Genomic DNA, 14,320 nt, shown 5'->3' on the forward strand with positions numbered 1-14,320 from the left:
CAATTCCCCCCTCCGCCCCTTTACGTGTCTGGTGTTAGACTCGTCCTCTGACGCGGCCCACGAACGGGAGAGTCCAAAACCTGCGGGGAAGTCGCAGCGAGCCACAGGTGGACAGCGCCGTGTCGAAGACGACTGCACGATACGAGACAAAACCGTAAGCAAAGGACTTCAGCCATCTCCTTCCCCAGAAACCGTAAGCCTGCCTAGCCCGGTTCTGACGGCCACCCGGGTATGGTTTAGTCCAAGGGGCCGCGCCTTGGCGGGCGGGAGGGCTGGGTCACGTGACGCGGGCGGAGGCGGGTCCAGCGGGCTCCGCCGGGAGTCCACGTTAGACTTCGCCGTGAATGTGTGATATGTGTGTGTGTGTGTGTGTGTGTGTGTGTGTGTGTCTGTGTGTCTGTGTCTGTGTCCGTGTCTCTGTGTGTGTTCCTGTCGGCCTGCCTTTGCCATAAAGGGGTGCGTATGTTCTGTGTCTGCCTGCCTGTCTGTGTGTCTTGGGACTGTGTTGTGCTGCGTTTCGATCATCGTACAAAACGACCAGCCATGGAAGTGGAGCCCAGTGATTCAAAAGGGAAAAGCCAAGCGAGAGTGTGGAGCTCTGAAAGTTCAAGCCCCAGTACTAGCGCACACACACACACACACACACACACACACGCACGCCAGCCCTCCAGCAAGCAGCCTGACTCATGCCTACAATTTTAGCTCTAGTGTTAGTGTACTAGCGTACATACATAACCCGCACGCCTGTGATGCCTGCAGCCAGGCTCATGCCTGTAATCCTAGCCACTCAAGAAATTTGAAGTCAGCCCAGGCAGAAAAGACTTTGAGACTTCCTGCACTGCAGGTGTGGCTCCAATAATAGAGGGCCACCCTTGGCGGGGGGGGGGGGGGGGGGCGAGTGGAACACAACAATGAAGAGAAGAAGAGTAAAGAGAAGAAAGATTGAAAATAGAATTGGTTTAGTTTTGGCAGACTTGGGCCCTTGAGTGCCAAAACTAGTGAACTGGGCTGACAGATCCAGAGATTTATAATCCTAGTTCTGAGGTTTAGACTTTACAGCTCCAGGCTCCAGGGCCGGGACTAAGCACTTATTGAGCTGGGCTTTGATGGCCCCTAGCGGGGCACCAACACCTACTGTAATCCTTTGCCTTTAGCAGCAGCTAGTGCTGCAGGTCCGGAGCTTGGAAGTTGGGATGCTCAGCCCTTGGATCTTGGCAGCTCCAGGATGCTTTCAAGTGTTTTGCTGAGTCAGACATCTGCCCTCTCAAACTCCTCTCCATGGTGCTGCCTGTGCCACTGCCACTAGTGTTGCTGCTTTCTGTTATATCCAGTCCTGTTACTAGCTCTAATGCTCTAATCACCGTAAAATACCAGAGTAGTTACCAAGACATGTGAAAGGGTATCAATGTATGTGAATTAATGCACCTTCTATCTGGCAAATATCATGTAACCCTTTTACTAATTACAATAAAAAAATAAAAAATACCAGAGTAGCCCAGGAAAATCTTAATGGAGGGAATCCATTAATTCCAGTGAATGTAGCAACACCAGGGGGCAGTACAAGAAAGTGTCTTAGGGTTGACCAGAAAAGAGCAGAACTGGCATGATAAAGCCTCCAGGAAGGGTGTGACAAGGATGTTTACACCAATTGCAACGTTCTTCATTTGCATAAGGGACCGTATTTAACCAATCAAAGAACAGCTTCTCATGCAAATAATGGATTGTATTTTCAACAATCAAAAGCCTTCTGCTGGGGCACCAAAGAAAGTGCTCCCCCTCTGCCATGAGTGAAAATGGTTCCTAGAACTCACCCATGCCGCTGATAGTAGAAAATCTGACCCAGCTGTTTGAAAGCTTTGGCTGGGGCAGTGCCTTCTGCAACTGGACCTGTGCTTTGGGATGTTCATGTGGGCTGTCTTTAAATACAGTCTCTGGATCTCAGCATCCTGAGTAGCTAGGGTTGCAGGTATGAGCCGCTGGCACCCCTCTGAGTAGATTGTTTTATCTTTGAGTGTTATCAGTTGTAGTTCAGTGAAAAGGCTTGCATTTGGGGCTGGAGTTTGGCCTAGTGGTAGAGTGCTTGCCTGGTATGCACAAAGACCCAGGTTCCATTCCTCAGTACCACAAACATACAAAAAGCTGGAAATGGTGCTGTGGCTCAAGTGGTAGAGCTCTAGCCTTGAGAAAGCCCAAGGACAGTGCTCAGGCCCCAAGTTCAAGCCCTGGGACTGGCAAAAAAAAAAAAAAGTCTTGCATTTGTTTCTATGAATTATAGTTTAGAAAATATGACTAGAAGAGAAATTCTGGTTCACAAAATATAGATAGTATATATATATATATACATGTATATATGTGTGTGTGTGAATGTATTAGACATTAACAAGCTGTTCTCCACAGTAATCTACAAAGTATTACCTTCCCTCCAGCAATGTAGGAATATTCTGATTTCTCCTTATCTTGTACTGCAGCGTTTTGTGGCTGTTTGAATTTGCATTACTCTGATGTAAGTAGATGTTTTACTTAAGCAGAAAATGAAATTATGAAAAGCATCTAGAATCTCCCAGAGAGCTGGAACACCAGGCTCCAAGAGATGCAAACAGAAGAGTGCTCGTTGTACCATGAAGCTGCCTGTGGGGCAGACATTGTCCTCTGGCCAAATACCCCATGCTGCAGGGCACAGAGCTGGGGAGCTGAGCATGCTATCCACATCCACACAGCTGCCCTGAGCTTTACCTGGGCCTGAGGCATCTCAGTGGGGGCAGCAGGGAAAGGAACATGTGACCTTTTCATGGACAGAGGAAAAGGCTGCTCTCCACAGGATGACGTTTCCTCAGATAGATCCTCAAATGATGGATGGCAAACAGTGCTAAAAATGTATACTGCTCTGAATTGTTGTCTTAGTCTATCTTTAGATAATTTATAGCTAATCATCTAATTTACATATATGTGTATTTGGTGGTACTGGGGTTTGAAGTCAAGGTCTTGTGTGTGTCAGGCAGGTATTCTAATACTAGCCATACCCCTAATCTCTTATTGGTCATCTAGATAAGGTTATTAACCACTGAAATCCTCCTCCCCTTCCCCCGCTCTCTTTTGGCCAGTCCTGGGGTTTGAGCTCAGGGCCTGAACACTGTCCTTGGGCTTTCTCAAGGCTAGAACTCTACCACCTGAACCTCAGCACCATTTCCAGCTTTTTTCTATATATGTGGTAGTGAGGAATCGAACCCGGGTCTTTATGCATGCTAGCCAAGCACTTACCACTAGGCCAAACTCCCGGCCCCCCTCTCTTTCAATTGTTTTGTGCTGGTACCAGGGCTTGAACTCCAGGCTTATGTTCTTACTCAAGTTTTTTTGCTTATAGCTTGTACTCTACTACTTGAGCCATGTTTCCAGTCCAGCTTTTTTTCTGGTTAATTGGAGATGGAGTCACAAAGATTTTTTTTTTTTTTGCCTTGGCTGGCCTCTAACTATGATCCTCAGCTCTCAGCCTCCTAAATAGCTAGATTATAGTTGTGAGCCACTGAAGTCTGGTGTGTACTTCTTTTTAATGACTCAAATTTTTAATATTAAAGATATGAGCTCTTTACAAATCCTGGCTTCTAATTGCTGAATTTATCTATTGAAAATATATTCTCCCTTTGTTCTGCTGTTTTTGTCATATATCTATACCAGCTTGGTGCTGACAGCTCAGGCATATAATCGTAGCCATTCAGGAAGATGAGATCTGAGAGAATTGAGGTACAAAGCCACCTTGGGCAAGAAAGTGTGAGATTTTTATATTTAATTAATCACCAAAAAGCCAGCAGTGGAGTGGTGGCTCAAGTACAGAGAGCTAGCCTTGAGCACAAAAGTTTAGGCATAGTGCGCAGACCCTGAATTGGAACACACTAACGCTCAACACATGTAAATCAATAGCAAACAGGATGAAGACGACATCACTGGAGTATCTCAATCAATGAAGAAAAAGCTATTGGCAAAGTTCAATACACTTTTATGATAAAAGTTCAAAATAAGGGATGCACTTGCACTTAATAAAGACTATCTAGGACAAACCTAGAGCCAATGTGTCTCCAGCTGCTTTCACTCCATTGATGGCAAAGCTGAGTGATTGTGACAGGGAACTTTTGCCTCAAGAGCCCAAAGTATTTACTGGCTGGCCCTTTGCAAAGAAGTTCACTGGGGGGGCTGGGAGTTGGGCCTACTGGTAGAGTGCTTGCCTCGCATGCATGAAGACCTGGGTTTAATTGCTCAGTACCACATATAGAAAAAGCTGGAAGAGGTGCTATGGCTCAAGTGGTAGAGCTCTAGCCTTGAGGAAAGCTCAAAGACAGTGCCCAATCTCTGAGTTCAGTCCCCAGGACTGTCAAAAACAAAACAAAACAACAACAAAAAAAACTTCACTGGGTGCTGGTGGCTCATGCCTGCCATTGTAGTTACTCAAGAGGCTGAGACCTGAGAGATTATAATTTGAAACCAGACTGGGCAGGAAAGTCCATGAGACTTTTTTTTTTCCTTTGCCAGTGGCAATGTCCTTAAGCATCTTTTGCTTAAGGCCAACACACTACCACTTGTGCCACAGTTCCACTTCCAGCTTTTTCTGTTTATATGGTACTGAAGAATCAAAACCAGGGATTCATGTATACTAGGCAAGCACTTTACCACTAAGCTACATTTCCAGCCCTTCATGAGACTCTTATCACCAATTAACCACTCAAAAACTGGAAGTGGAGCTGTGTCTCAAAATGCTACTACCACTTTGTGGTAACCTTAAGTGCTAACCTTAAGCAAAAAGAGCTTGCGGGGAAGGGGCTGGGAGTTTGGCCTCATGGTAAAGTACTTGCTTAACATGCATGAAGACCCAAGTTTGATTCCTTGGCATCACATACATAGAAAAAGCTGGAAGTTGTGCTGTGGTTCAAGTGTTAGAGCTCTAGCATTGAGAAAGCCCAGGGACAGTGCAAAGACCCTGAACTCAAGCCAGAGCTCAGAGACAACACCAGGTCCCAAGTTGAAGCCCCACAAATGATAAAGATTATAGATAGATATACACATGTGTACATATATGTACATGTGCATAAATATGTATGTATGTATGTATGTATGTATGTATGTATCTATCTATCTATCTATCTATCTATCTATCTGTCTATTAGCTTAAACTAGGCACCATTAGCTCATGACTGTAATCCTATCTACTCAGGATGTTGAGATTTGATAATCATGGTGTGAAGCCAACCTGGGCAGGAAAGTCTATGATACTTTAACTGTGTGCACATGCGCACACCTATGCATAGACACACACACGCGCACACACATGCACACCACACACTGTAGCACACACACACACACTGTAGCATAACTGTTAGAGTACTAGCCTTGAACAAAAAAGCTCAGGGACAGGGCCAATGCCTTGAGCTTAAGCCCCAGGACTGGCACACACAAAAAACTACCATCTTCTCTAACTCCAGTGGTTATAGATTTCTTTCTCTACATGCTTTCTCTTTTTCCAAACAGTACAGTCTTGCTTATTGTAGATTTTATATAAATGGAAGCATGTATTTATTTCATGTCTGGCTTTCTCTCCTTCTGGTGATTCTGGTGTTGCTGAGGGTCCCCATGGCGTGAATATATAACCATTTTATCTATTTGGTTGTTAATGAACATTAGGATGCTTTCCAGTTTTTGGCTGTTGTAACAGAGTTGCTCATGCCTCCTCCTGCAAGTCTTTTTTTTTTTTTTTTGCCAGTCCTGGGCTTGAGCTCAGGGCCTGAGCACTGTCCTTGGACTTTCTCAAGGCTAGAGCTCTACCACTTGAGCCTCAGCACCACTTCTGGCTTTTTTCTAGGTATATGGTACCGAGGAATCGAACCCGGGTCTTCGTGCATGCTAGGCAAGCACTTTAACCACTAGGCCAAACTCCCGGCCCCCTGCAAGTCTTTTCTGCAAATGAAATACGTTTTTCTTTCTCTTGGGATCAAATCTGTAAGAGTAGTATTCCTGGCTCATAGGGTAAACGTATGTTTACCTTTATTGCACTCTGCCAAACATTCTCCCAAATGGATTGCAGAATTTACATTTCCAACAACACTGTGTGAGGATTCTTCCTCCATCTCTCCCCTGTCTCCTTTCTTATTTTTTTTTTTGTCCTCCTTCCCCCCCACCCCCAGCCCTTATTGGAAATAAGGGTTTCTTGGATTTGTCTGCCCTGTAGGCTTCCCACCAAGATCCTCAGATTTCAGTCTCTTGAGTAGCTAGGATTACATGTGTGAGCCTTGGGCTCTACCTCCTACATCTGAGTAGCTGGGATTACAGCTGTGCACTCCCATGCCAGAGTGGCTGTAGTGTTCTGCACTGAAAGTTCTGCCAATGTTCCTACATTAGGTAGTTCCGTCTTCCTGAATGGAAAACAATAAACATCTGTCCATAAACAGCTGCACAGTCGTGGAGTGGATTCTTTCTAGGAAGGAAAATATTTTTAAAAAGTTCCTTGAGTCGCCAGGAGTTTGGCCTAGTAGGAAGAGTGCCTGCCTAACATGCATGAAGACCCTGGTTTGCTTCCTCATACATACATAGAAAAAACACATACACAGAAAAAGCCAGAAATGGTGATGTAGCTCAAGTGTTAGAGCTCTAGCCTTGAGAAAGCCCAAGGACAGTGCTCAGGCCCTGAGTTCAAGCCCCAGGATTGGCCAAAAAAAATTTTTTTTCTTTGAGTAAGTGGCGCTGTGGCTCAAGTGGTAGAGCTCAGGGACAGCGCCACAACTGACAAAATAAATAAATAAATAAATATTCTTTGAATATATTCTTTGAATGTAACAGGAGTCTTCAGCATGGGTCTGCACATTGCTAATCTATTTGGGTAGATTTCAGAAAGACTTTTTGTGTTAGATATCTGAACTGAATTCCCTCCCCTAGAGGTGTTCTGGATTAGAACCAACTGTTCCTCCCCCGCCCCCTTCCAGCTGCAGCAGATTCCTTGTGTGTGCCAGAATTGTCTTGTTCTGCTTCTCCATTCACTCACTGGGGGCTATTGGAAGGCAGAGGCCATGAGTGCTTATCCCTGAATTGCCTCCCTCGTCTTCCACTCCCACTAGCATTTGGTAGCTGGTATGCTCAGGAAATGTTCTTTGCGGAAACAAGGGAGGGTGGAAGTAGAGGGCAGAGATCCAAGAAAGTGAAAAGGCTGTGAAGAATTGGAGACAAGAAACTGTTGTCTCCAGGGAGTTGCTGGAATGGAAGGCCAAGTGTCCTGACCGCCCTCATTCCCAGGGCCGTATCATCAATCACTATAGAACACCCCAGGCTCACTCAGGAGCTGGGACACTATCAGGTGCTGCCTGCTGCTCCCACTCACCGCTGCTGGGAGCTGGGGCTTACAGTAGCTACCAAGAGTTGAGGCTGCTGGTGGTTAAAGTTTATATCAGTCAGCTTCTAGCCTGAGTGCCTAGAGGTATAAGTTGCATAAGTGTGCTGGCTTATGTACCTGAGTGACTAGAGCCATAAGTTGCATAAGTTGCTGGCTTGTGGACAGCAGGCCCTTCACTCTAAGGCTTGGGGCTGTGAACCTCTGGGCCTGGCAGTCTGATCCCTAGTACTTAAGAGCCTAGGATTGCAGCCCTGGAATAGTGTGCCCTAACCTGCTTAGGATTTTTTTTTGCCAGTCCTGGGACTTGAACTCAGAGCCTAGGCACTGTCCTTGGACAATTTTTGCTTAAGGCTAGCACTTTGCCACTTGAGGCACAGTTCTACTTCCAGCTGTTTCTGGGTATGTGGCTCCAGGGAATCTAACGCAGGGCTTCATGCATGCTAGGCAAGCATGCCACCACTAGGCCACGTTCCCAGTCCCTGCTTCGGATTTTTATGAGGGATAGCAGAGGAGCCCTGTTTATTTATAACTGTTCCAGGTAGATAATATTTGATTGCTTCCAGGTTGTCAGGAAATACAGTAAAGATCCAGAGCCAGTGAATTACAGGCTATCTGACTGTATGTCAGAGGTGTAAAATAATAAATTTAGTATATTGTTGTTTTAGAAAAGTGGATTTTATGTGTGGGGGGGGTTGGTTGTGGGGTTCGGACTTGGGCCTAGGTGTTGTCCCTGATCCTCCTTGTTCTCAAGGCTAACACTACCCCTTGATCCACGGCACCACTTTTGGTTTCTAAGTGGTTAATTGGAGATAACAGTCTCATGGGAACTTTTCTGGCTGGGTTGGCTTTGAACTGTGTTCCTTAGATCTCAGCTAGGATTACAGGCGTGAGCCATTGATGCCCAGCCTATTTTTAATTAATTTTAAAAATTATCTTTAAATAGCTATATGGAAGGATTATAGTTATATGGGAACAGTTATATGGAAGGTTCCAGTTCAATGTGTCAATCGAAAAATAGACCATTTTAGACTTTACTGATGCTTGCAGTTTTCAGACTTCAATGAACTGAAAAATGGAATAAAGATCTTGCAATCTTTGGGTGGCAAAGTTACATGATGCTAGTAGTGTGTGCATGGAGCCAAGGAAATGCTGAGTGCATCATTTGGAAGCAGCAACAGCTGAAAGGAAGCCTGGGATGGGGGATGGGAGGGAAGGAAGTGGCCAGTGGTCAGATGGGGCAGAGGGTTACAGGATGCTGCGGTGTCCACTGTGACTTGGGAAAGCCAAGTAGTCCATCTGCAGGACAGTATGTCCTAGTCCTACTTTATGATATGATAGTACTGTTTTCTGTGCCTGCTTGCTGGGGTGATGGGTGTCCTGGTGTGCTGGGACAATAAGGTGCCTGGAGTATGGAGAAAGAATGTTAAAGACAAACAACTCAAACTTTAGAAATATTTACCCTGCTGAGAGTGTCTGGAGCCTATAATCCTCCCTATCTGGGAAGTGGAGATAGGGGAATTAAAATTGGAGGTCAGTCTCGACATTTCAACTAGTGGCTGGGTGGGGTAGTGTATGCCTGTCATTCCCAGCTTCTGGAGGCAGCACAAGTAGGTGGATTGCAGTCCAGATTAATTTGGGCCTAAAGCTAGACACTACCTCAAAATAAGCAATAAAAACTGGCTGGAGGTGTGGCTCCAAGTGGTAGAGCACCTACCAGAATTCAGCCAGGTCTGTAGTAAACGTCTGGCTCTGCACATTGCTACCAATGTGCACCATTACCAAATTAGAATGTGATCCCATCTTCTCTTAAATCTACCGAGATGTTTGGGAGACTCTTCAACAGTAGATATTATTTCAGCTCAGGGAAAAGCAGATGTTTGCAGTTGTTTGACGATTCCCTCTGCTCCTGTTAAAATCCTTAATCCAGCAATCTGCAGACACTGCCCCTATGTGGCCCCTCACTTTGAGAACAACGGAGACCCCTCTGGGCAGGGGCTGGAGCTCCTTTGCCTGCAGCACAGGGGCCTGCCTGACCAATGGTGCCGGCAAGCAGAGCCGAGTGCATCAGTGAATGGACACAGGATGCGGTGTGTGGCTGAGCTGGGTGGGTTGGGCAGTGAGCTAATGTCTGGAGGAGTCAGAGTGGGAGGTGGAGGATAGGGGTGGCTGGGTGAATGAGGAAGAAAGTGCGTAAGGCAAATCCGATCCACGGGGTGACAGAGCGATTGAGGGTTGGCCTGAGGAACGTGATTCCACACGGCGCTGACCCCAGCCAGGGGAATTTCTCAGGAGACCGGTCTCGCCCAGCTGAGACGCAGGCCGGGAAGCCCAGGCCTGGTCAGAGACACGTGGCCGGGGCGGAGCAGGACATGGGCGGGGCGACAGCAGGGGGAGTGGCCGGAGGGGGGATGTGGGCGTGTCCGAACGGCTCCTGGGCCTTGCGGGGCGTGACTAGCTCAGTGTGGGCGGGGCTATGCCGGACTCTGCTGGCGTGGGCGGGGCGAAGCTGGACGCTGGCTGGCATAGGCGGGGCTGGCCGGCGGGAGCGGGAGGAAGTCACGTGGGCGCCCGGACTCACATGACTGGCTGTGCGATGGACCCGCTGCCCGCCGCGGCAGTCACAGCGGCGGCTGAGGCGGAGGCTGACGAGGAGGCGGATCCCCCGGCGACAGGTATGGCGTGTGGAGGCCGGGAGGGTCCTAGGCGTGTGACCGGGTAGACCCTGGCCTGGTGGACTGACGGGGACACGCGGGGCCCTTCCTGCTCTGCGTCTCGTGCGCGAGCCTCTTCCCGCCCTGAGCAGCCGGGCGCGGCCGCGGCCGCAGCGGGAACCACCTGTCCGGGCCACACCTGGCCTGCTGCCGTGGGACTTCGTGAGGAGGCACTGTCCCCGGGCCTGAGGGGGACTGCCGCGCTTGGGTTGGTGCGTGGCCTTGGGGATGGGACCCGGGGATTTCTTCAGCGAGCTTGCGGACCAGCAGCCGGCGTTCGCTCTGAAGCTTGTTACTACTGAGCGAGCGTGCCCCGCGCAGGGATGCTGCACTCCCGCAGGCTTAAACCGCGGCACCTGTGCGGGTGGTTGTTGGTGACAGGGCTGGTCTAGCCGAGTCTTGCCTCGTGTCACGGAGGAGCTAACGATCCAGGTGACTTCTGGAGTGGAGGGATACGGCCACCGGTTCCTCCCTGGGGAGGAGAGGCAGAGGGAATGGCCACCACCTGCCAGGCCGGGAGGACATGGTTCAGTAGGATAGCACAGCTGATGTCAAGACCCTGCATCTAGGCAGAACGTTTCTCCGTGATTGAGCTTTAGTGTTTTTTCTTTTTTCTTCTCTTTTTTCTCTTCCTTGTGTCTTTGTAAGGGAAGCATGTGACAGTACCTGTTGGGTAGAACATTGGGTTGGAGCCGGGTGGGGACCCACCTCTGCCCTGGCTGGACTCTTTGGAGCCACTTGCAAATGGGGGAGGCTCTGACTTTAGGGCGGCGGGTGGGGGTGGGAGGGTGTGAGGGGTGTTGCTTCTCAGCTTGTAAAACAATTGTGGCCCAAAGAGGTGATGGCTCAGGAATCTCTTGGCAAATATAGGACTACTCTAGATACTGTAGAATTTCATATAGCACCTACCCATGGCTGCCATGGGCCCTGGTCAGTGTCTTAAGCCTGTAATCCTAGCTTCTCAGGAGGCTGAGATCTGAGAATCACCATTTGAAGCCAATCCAGGCAACAAATCTGAGAGGTGTAGGTGTGTGTGTGTGTGTGTGTGTGTGTGTGTGTGTGTGTGTGTGTGTGTGTGTGTGGTGCCAGTCTTGGGGCTTGAACTCAGGACCTAGAGATAAGAGTCTCATGGACTTTCCTGTCCTGGCTGGTTCCAAGCACTAATCTTCCAATCTCAGACTCCTGCGTAGTTAGGATTACAGGTGAGGAGACAACATTTGAGTCTAAAATGTTGAGAGTGACAGTCATTTCATTCTCTTTGAAACCTGGCACCCATCCTGGGAAGGAGGTGAAGTGGGCTTCCCTTTCCTGCCTTAGGAAAGGGGCTTATTAAAAGTGAGCAATTCAGCCAGTCTGTACTAGGGCTGAGTGTGTGTTGGTGGGAATCTTGGTTGGGTGGGCTAGGGTCAGTAAATGAATTACCTCTAGAGATAAGAAATGTCTGTCATACCTTTGTTGTTGTTGTCAGTCATGGAGCTTGAATGCTGGGCCTGAGCACTGTCCCTGAGCTCTTCAGCTCAAGGTTACCACTCTACTGCTTGAACTACAGTGCCACTTCCTGTCATACCTTTTCAACTTCCAAGGAGCAGTGTGGTTTATGGATATATAATGATTTTGCTTTGTCTTCCTGTCTACGCAGCCTGAGCTGCTGGTAGTAATCCGTGAGGTCTGCCTTTGAAGTAAGTTCCTTTGGGATTGCTATAAAAAGTTGTGCTTGGGGCTGGGAGTTTGGCCTAGTGGTTAAAGTGCTTGCCTAGCATGCATGAAGACGCAGGTTCGATTCCTCGGTACCACATACATAGAAGAAAGCCGGAAGTGGTGCTGAGGCTCAAGTGGAAGAGCTCTAGCCTTGAGAAAGTCCAAGGACAGTGCTCAAGCCCTGAGCCCAAGCCCAGGACTGGCAAAAAAAAAAAAAAAAAAAAAAAAGTTGTGCCTGAGCCTGGGAATGTGGCTTAGTGGTAGAGTGCTTGCCTAGCGTGCATGAAGCCCTGGGTTTGATTCCTCTGTACCATGTAAACAGAAAAAAGTAGAAGTGGTACTGTGACTCAAGTGGTAGAGTGCTAGCTTTGAGCACAAAGTATCCAAGGACAGTGCCCAGGCCCTGAGTTCAAGCCCCATGACTGGCAAAAAAAAAAAGGAGAAAAAAACGTTGTGCTTATTGTTTTCTAAATGGAATTTAGATTGTATTTGGATTAGATGACTTTTAGGCTGTGACTGTTTTCTTTTTTTTTTTTTTTTTTTTTTGCCAGTCCTGGGCTTGAGCTCAGGGCCTGAGCACTGTCCTTGGACTTTCTCAAGGCTAGAGCTCTACCACTTGAGCCTTAGCACCACTTCTAGCTTTTTTCTATGTATGTGGTACCGAGGAATCGAACCCGGGTCTTTGTGCATGCTAGGCAAGCACTTTAACCACTAGGCCAAACTCCCGGCCCCTGTGACTGTTTTCTAAATGGAATTTAGATTGTATTTGGATTAGATGACTTTTAGGCTGTGACTGTTACGGGAACGCTATAAAAACTTAACTTTCAGTCATAGGTCACTTGGACAAATCCTTTATCCGAAGAAATCTGGAATGTTAAAGGTCAAGTAAAAGTCCTACTCTGTTCACAGAAACCTTTTTCCTGTATCTGTTTGCATATTTGTGTATTTATACTCAGAAATAAATATTTCTGGATTGTCCTGGTAAAACACATTTGTAATCCCAGCACTTTTTTTTTTTTTTTTTTTTTTTTTTTGTCCGATGTGGGTCTTAGACTCTGGACCTGGGTGCTGTTCCTATGCTCTTCAGCTCGAGTCTACCGACCTATGCCTTGAACAACAGCGCCACTTCCAGTTTTCTAGTGATTAATTGGAGATAGGAGTCTCATGGACTTTAGTGCCTGGGCTGGCTTTGAACTGAGATCCTCAGATCTCAGCCTTCTGAATAGCTAGGATTACAGGTGTGAACTGCCATACCCAGCTAACCCCAGAAATTTTGTGTTTGTGTGTTGGTATTGTGGCTTTAACTCAGTGACAAGGTGCTGTCTGTTAGCTTTTTTGTACTTAAGGCTGGTCCTTTACCTCTTGAGCCACATTCTTCTAGTTTTCGCTTAATGCCAGCACTTGGGAGGTTAAGATAGGAGGATCAGAGATTCTAGACTAACCTGTGCTACATGGTGAGACAGCATCTCAAACCTCCACAAAAGAAAACAGAAAAGAAAGGGCTGGTTGTATGCCTCAAATGGAAGAGTGCCTGTCTAGAAAGCAGGAGACTGAGTTTGAACCACAATACCATCAATAAAAGAAAAGGAGCAAAAGAAAAAGAAAAGGAGAAAATATGCCCTGTGTGTATGTGTTCTGCTGTCTCCTTAGCATGCTGAATTGTCCTCCATTGGGGCTGCAGCAAATTAAACTTAGTGGCTTAAACAATACAAAATTATCAGCTCATGGGTTGGAGGTCAGTACAAGTTTCCTCAGGCTAAAATGAGGTGTCAGCAGTCTTGGTGACAACTGTCTCCTGGCCTTCCAGCTTCTAGAGGCTTCCATTCCTGCCTCCTGCTGTATTGGCCTAGACTCATTGGCCCTCTTTCTGCTTCTCTTCCTGTCTCCTCTTCCACTTTCCTTTTTCTTCTACTCAATCTTTTTTTTGTTTGTTTTGCCAGTCCTGGGCTTGAGCTCAGGGCCTGAGCACTATCCTTGGGCTAGAGCTCTACCACTTGAGTCTCAGCACCACTTCTGGCTTTTTTCTATATATGTGGTATCAAGGAATGAAACCTGGGTCTTCATGCATGCTAGGTAAGCACTCTACCACTAAGCCAAACTCCCAGCCCATCGACTCAGTCTTGTGTGCTTTGATACTTAAGCCATGCCCACACTCCTTGGGCTTTAGTTTTTCAGGTAAGGCTTTGCTTTTTCATTGGGCCAGTCTTGAACCTCAGTACTCCTGCTTCTACCACAGATATGTGCCATTACACCTGGTTTGTTCTTTGAGACTAGGTTTCAATAATTTTATTAATGCCTGACTCACACCTGTAATCCTAGCTACTCAGGAGGCAGAGATCTGAAGATCATGATTCAAAGCCAGCCCCAGGCAGAAAAGTCCCTGTGAAACTTTTTTTTTCCCCTAGTCCTGGGGCTTGAACTGGGGCTGAGCACTGTCCTTAGGTTTTTTCAAAGCTAATGCTCTAATGCTTGAGACACAGCACCATTTCTGGCTTTTTCTGTGTATGTGGTACCAAGAAGTCAAACACAGAGCTTCGTGCATGCT

At 47.3% G+C, this 14,320-nt stretch overlaps 1 protein-coding gene across 3 annotated transcripts in view; it reads left to right on the forward strand.

Moving 5' to 3' along the window:
- Positions 1 to 46: 46 nt before the first annotated feature.
- Positions 47 to 14,320, forward strand: part of Snx8 (sorting nexin 8) — a 47,324-nt gene continuing 33,050 nt past the window's right edge. The window contains exon 1 of one of the 3 annotated variants that reach the window (XM_090329853.1): positions 47 to 154. Coding sequence is in view for 1 of the 3 variants with exons in the window: in XM_090329852.1 (XP_090185978.1) it covers positions 9,945 to 10,038 (94 nt within the window). In the remaining 2 variants the exon portion in view is untranslated. Of the gene's footprint in view, positions 194 to 9,926; positions 10,039 to 14,320 lie in introns of those variants that run through there. The other 2 variants (XM_090329854.1, XM_090329852.1) reach the window with 2 other exon arrangements.

Source organism: Megascapheus bottae, chromosome 3 (genome assembly GCF_031878675.1).
Source record: "Megascapheus bottae isolate mThoBot1 chromosome 3, mThoBot2.hap1, whole genome shotgun sequence".
Lineage (NCBI taxonomy): Eukaryota > Metazoa > Chordata > Mammalia > Rodentia > Geomyidae > Megascapheus > Megascapheus bottae.